The sequence below is a fragment of the Phalaenopsis equestris genome, unplaced genomic scaffold, assembly GCF_001263595.1.
Source record: "Phalaenopsis equestris unplaced genomic scaffold, ASM126359v1 Scaffold000397, whole genome shotgun sequence".
NCBI classification, from domain to species: domain Eukaryota; kingdom Viridiplantae; phylum Streptophyta; class Magnoliopsida; order Asparagales; family Orchidaceae; genus Phalaenopsis; species Phalaenopsis equestris.
In genome coordinates, this window is record NW_018164839.1 from 58,361 (window position 1) to 64,322 (window position 5,962).

Sequence of the window (5,962 nt, forward strand, 5' to 3'; positions counted from 1 at the left end):
TTTTTTTTTTTTGCAGTAAGTAAGTTTTTCGGTGCAGGAGGAAATGCCTAACAAACAAGTACATAAGAGTTCTAATAATAATATATGTGCTGCATGTTTGTTGCAGAACTGAGCAAAAATCCATGGTAATGCATCTGTTCAGGTTTTCAACCCTTTTTTTTGGTTAAGAATAAAGTAAATGACCACAATCAATTCTCACATTACAATCTCATCAAAATATATTGAATAAATAAATAATTCATCTGTTCACTGATGAACCACATCTCATGAAATACTAAATGATGCAAAAACATAAATTTATGCACTTTAAATAACCCAATAACATCAATGACTGTTGACAGATAGAAAATTAAGGTTGACCAACCTACTGCAAAATCAAACCTATATAAAAACTAGTGTTGAATCAAACATCAAGGAAGCTCGCAACATTGGAATGAAGAGAGAACCTCCCATTCATCTGAATTCTTCATTTTTAAACAAATTGGCTTTCCATCTCTCATTGGTACAATTAAGCAGAAAATCCCTTTTCATAAGAAAGCTTTAAATCTGCTTCAAAAAGAAAGATTTGGAGCCTCTGATACTAGAAAAGTTGATATGCCACTTAATCCATCAGAACCAAGAAAACCTTTTTAGGCTCTGAATGTTCAAAAGCTAGTGGTGGAAGCTGCAGAAACTGAACATTTTAAATGATGATAGGTAGCATCAGCAGAAATGGAGACATTTCAGTCGTACCAATTGAGGTACCAGAGACTGGAGCAGCTGCATGAACACAATAAAGCTGAAGCCTACTTGCGATGCTTTCTCTTTGCTTCCGTTCTCTGCCGCTTCTCTTCCTCCCACTCTCTCTCAAGAAATCTAGGACCAGATGGTTAAGAAAACAAACAATAATTTGCATAAATAGCCTCAAATCTTTTGATTTCATTAGCTTAGGAATCATTTGGGACTAGTATATATATTTTATTTGTTTATATTTTCACATGAGAAAATGATATATTCAGAGGAAGGTAGCAAAATGTCCCTTGATTCTTTGATGGAGCCATTTTAGTCCCATATTCTATAAGAGTTAATTTAGTCCCTAACATTTCTAGACACGGAATAAAATGACCAAATGTAAATAGTCTGGGGACTATTTTGACATTTCACTAAATATTTTAAATATTGTTTTGTTTTGTTTTTTTCAAATTGAATATTGCAAAGGTTTTTTTTTTTTTGGAAGAGGGGTTGCAACAAAGTCATCCACTTAGGCACGAGGATGGATAATGGTGAGCGTGGCTGCGCAATGGGTTGGTTGGCTGGCAAAGGGTGTGGAGCTAGCCAAGTTGGTGCGCAAGATCGAGTGGCTGAGAGGTCATCTTTTGCAAAGATTTAGGATTTTATTTGGGTGTTAAAAATAAATGCTTGCAAAGCATTAATAAACTATGGTTTACCCAAATTTATAAAAAGAAATAAATAGTGATGCCAAATAGGCTGGTAAGGATACTGATCAAGCTCACGCCGGTTAGCCTTGCCTGCAACTTCCTTCCCATGCAACCTTGGAATTTGTTCCTCGGCATAAGCAGCTCGATGTGGCATCATGCCTCCTTTTCTATCATTCCTCTCCCTTGCATCAAATGATTGAGAAATCCCCATTGTCAAAGAAGAAGTCGATGGCACGACCGCTGAATAATCCCCACCCGATTCAGATAAATGGTCTCTTTTAAGTTTCCGCCGCTTCGCCGCTGTTGGGTCCAAATCATCCTTCGAAGGATTCCCTTTTTCTCGATCCCTTTCGTCCGCCTATTACACGGAGTAAAATGTATTCTCAATTTCATAGACAAATAGGTTAAGAGGCATTTACATGCATATCACCTAGTTCTTATGTATTTACATATCTAATACCCAAAATTTACTTATTTTTTTACATTTATACCACCCAAATCTTTGACAACACATAAAAAATATAACTATTTTAACTTTTAAAAAGTTAAATACACCTTTGCATACATAGATAAGTTGGCATATATATGTAAAAAATAAATTGTAGTTGTTCGATATGTATATGCATAGGAATTAAGTAGCAAGTATTTAAATCTTTCAAAAAAAAGAAAAAAAAAATTGAACACTAGCTGCTTGTTCATCCAAATCATTCATATGTGAATAAAAACCCAATCAAATACTTCATTATAATTGTCTATTTAGCTCTTGCAAAAAGCCATAAAAGTCATGACTTTCAATCTGAATGTCAACAAAAACTAAGTCTCACTTGATTTTTTTCGTCAACGATTCAGGCTAAGTTTTGTGTATCCTTGTTATCTATTCATCCTTATAAGCGTTGTAATTGTTGTATTTATTAAGTAAAAATCTTTTCTAAAATTCTATCCACGTTTCAATCAATCAACTAATTCTCTTCCTAATCCTTTGACATCATTTTTATCAACCCATCTTATTGGTGCATCTTCAATCCATGCCAATGACACAAAAATTAAAGGGTTCAACTAGAATAAAGAGAAAACCATACCTTAAGAGATAAAGCATCTCGCTCTTCACGTTTTCGATCCCGAAAATCATCTTCTCGTCTACGTTTCATATCTTCCTGAGAAACATTCTCCTCAGAATGCCTCCTATCTTTATCATCATGCATTGGAGACAGCCTTTGAATATGTCTGTTTGTACCACTCTTTCTATCTGCCTCTTCATCTCTCCTATTGCCTCCAACAGATTGAGGAACGAAACTGAGAGGAAGTGGCGGAGGCGGCGGCAAATTTTGACCATGAAATCTCTCATCAGATTTATCAGCGGAGATTTCGTTGTATCTAGTTTTACCCTTCTCATCCTTCATTTTATCTAATGGTTTATCAAGAGACCTATCCGCTACTCTCTCTAGCATTCTTTCACTGGAACGCTCTCTACTATGCCTTTCCGTCGATTTATCCCGTGATTTATCATGACCGTCCTCACCACGGTTTGTATCAGATCTATCCAATCTTTCCTTATGGTCTTTGTCAAACCTTTCTGAGACCTTTTCTTTCAGTTTTTCCAACAGCTTTTCTGAAGATCTGTTTTGGTGTTGTTCATCAGGATGATTCCGTTCGTGATCTAAAAGATGAGTTTTATCAAGTGATCTTGATTCCGAAAGATAGTCATCTTTTCCTTCTGGTTCGCCCTTCCTACGCTTACTTATCCGTTCCTGTTCTTCAGCTGTGATTGTTCGTTTCTGTTGTTTACTTGAAGAGTCATCAGGGAGAGTGGAATGTGAAGTTCTTACAGAAGTACTTCTTGAAAATTCAGAAATTTCGGTAATATTATCCGTGGGTTTTATAGATCCAGTTTCCATCCTTGGAAGGCCACTAGGTAAGTCAGTTCTTGCTGCAGAAGTTGGTAGCTTCACTGATGATTGAATTAAGTTACCGTTGTTAGACAAGGGAGTGGCAGTAAAGCCACTCTGCCTACCCTCAGATGGATGAGCTGAATCTCTGTCAGAACTAGCAGAAACCTGATTTGCAGATCTACCAATTAATTTCCCAGATTTAATTTCTTCCTTTGCCACTTCCTGTTTTGTCTGCTTTCCAAGGGAGTTCTGTGCTGAACGTTTGAACTGAGATTTTGACTAAACAATAAAAAATGAGTAGTTAAAGGTCAAATGTTTAAACGTAAAACAGCATCATAATCTAACATTTAGAGAAGCCATTCAGCTTTTATCTTTTTACAGAAAACACCAATGAAACGAGAAATTTCTTAATCTATACTGAACATGCATCCAGAATCTAAAGCTTCCCAAACAGTAGATATATTATTAAGACAATGAAATAAATAACAAACATGGAGAAAATCTCAGTTAAAAAAGGTTAGCATAGCTATAATGTGCAGATTCAAGTGATGCATAGAATACAATAGTGAGCGAAAGCTTACATACCAAAATCATGCAATGTACATGTGTAATACATTTACATTTGAGTAATACAAAAAACATTAAGTTATCAACATTTTTAACTATTGCGAAAAAGTATAGAAGTTACAGATTTTTAAGTCCAAAATGAGAATGCATAGTTTTTACACTACATTCCCACATTTTATGATAAATACAATTTCTGTTAGTCTCAATAATATGTAGAAGCGATTTCAACCAAACGTTTTTTTTTTCAATGAACATCTCTTTCGTTCCCTCAAAAAAGTTTTCATAATTGCAGACATGCACTTGAACACCAGCTTTATTAGGCTGAAAAAAATGAGATGAAGATGCTGTGAGCATTTTTTATTCTGATTTGGTATGCCATCACATGCCTCGCAACTGTTTAGGCTACAGCTTGATCACATAAAAGTAAATTATACGATGCATATATGTAATCTAATCATCCATATTTTGGCTCGGAATCATTAAATTAAAAATTTATATCAAGTGAACAATACACAAGTATTTTTTTAGTATACTTTTAAACATATAGTTCAAGAAAAGTTAAAAGAACCTATAAAAATAGATCTCAATCCTGTCTAAAATTTATTAAAGAATAAATCTCAATCTTGTCTCATACACGCATCTTATTTTGCTAAGATTGAAATAGAGAATACAGTTACTAGAAAACTGGCATAATAAATGGCAACCAAGTTAAACTCTACTCCAATGATTCCCTACTTTCTGGTGTTCTAAAAGAAAAATTTAAGCTGTGGATTCTTGAGGTAAAGACAGCTGTTCCTCTCGCGCAAGACAAAAGATCACTGAAATATTAGCTAAATATGACTAGGCAATCGCGCAAGACAAAAGATCACTGAAATATTAGCTGAATATGACTAGGCAACAAAAGCATTAATATTTTATCAAGAAACCATCATGATCCACATGCTATAAAAGGAAAACATTCTTAGTTGTACACAGCTATAGGACTGCAATTGGTAAGGGCTTGGTTGGGATCACTTTTATAATTTATTCATTTTTTATTCTATATTAAAAACATTTTTGTTTAGTATATTTTAATTAATTTATTTTTAAAAACACTCAAAATATCTAAAAGTTATTTTGAGAGTTTTTAAAAACAATTAAACATGTCATAACATTCCAAATATGTTTTATTTCAGGTAAAAGCATAATCAATGCAAATTAAAAAATAAAAATCAATGGTAATCCTAAACGGTCCCTAAACAATTGTCACATGCTTGCACTGATTTGTCATTTTTGAAGATACATATTGTATCAACTACTTTACGAAGCTGCAAACTATGAAGATAAGCTAAAAACATAGTTGACGTGCCATAAAACTGGATTAATACAAACATCGATTAATTTAAGCAACCTAAAAATAGATGTTTAACTTAAATATTTCCAATTAAGTGGATTTAATGCGACAACATACCTCAGGTTCAAGTGACGGTACTCTATTAAGCTCTTCCGTATTCTTCATATTACTTAAAGCCTTGGCACTCGTACTTGATTGATGGGACAAGGAAGAAGTGGACTGGCCAGGTAACACATTAGTTGATGAGGCAACCCTTTGCCTTTGTTGTGTCAATTCAGATTTCATGGTGGCTGAATTTTCAGGGCGTTCTGATCTGCCCTCAGCTGATCTTGCAGAGACCACCTGCTCTCTCACTGGATGATCTACAGAGAGATTAACTGCAGAGGAATTTCTGGAACCATTCATCTCATTTTGATATTGAGAGACAACGGGAGTAGAACCATTGGGTAGGCTACCAAGGTTGATAGTAAGAGGTTTAGCTGTAGAAGCTGCGGGCTTAGTAAGTTCAACATATCCCATTCCAAATTCTTCTTCAGAAACCCATGAGCTCTGAATTTTGGAAGAAAAAACTATGAAATAAGGTTAAAAAAAAGATTTAAATGATGCAAATAACTTGAATATATAAAACATGAAAAGAAAGAATTAGATTCAAATTTCTCAAGAAAATTTCTTTTATAGCAAACAAATGTGGACCTACGGATGCACTAGATTAAACAATTCAGCTATACTTTGCGCCAAACGAGCTATCTCAAGGC

General features: G+C 34.5%; 1 protein-coding gene across 1 annotated transcript in view; it reads right to left on the reverse strand.

Annotated features, from left to right (window-relative positions):
• Nucleotides 1-30: 30 nt before the first annotated feature.
• The window catches only part of LOC110026713 (THO complex subunit 2), a gene marked incomplete at its 5' end in the record, with an annotated part of 81,850 nt that continues 75,918 nt past the window's right edge, over nt 31-5,962 (reverse strand). The window contains 4 exon segments of the mRNA XM_020727780.1: nt 31-855; nt 1,481-1,776; nt 2,498-3,586; nt 5,325-5,756. Coding sequence (XP_020583439.1) covers nt 786-855; nt 1,481-1,776; nt 2,498-3,586; nt 5,325-5,756 — 1,887 coding nt within the window.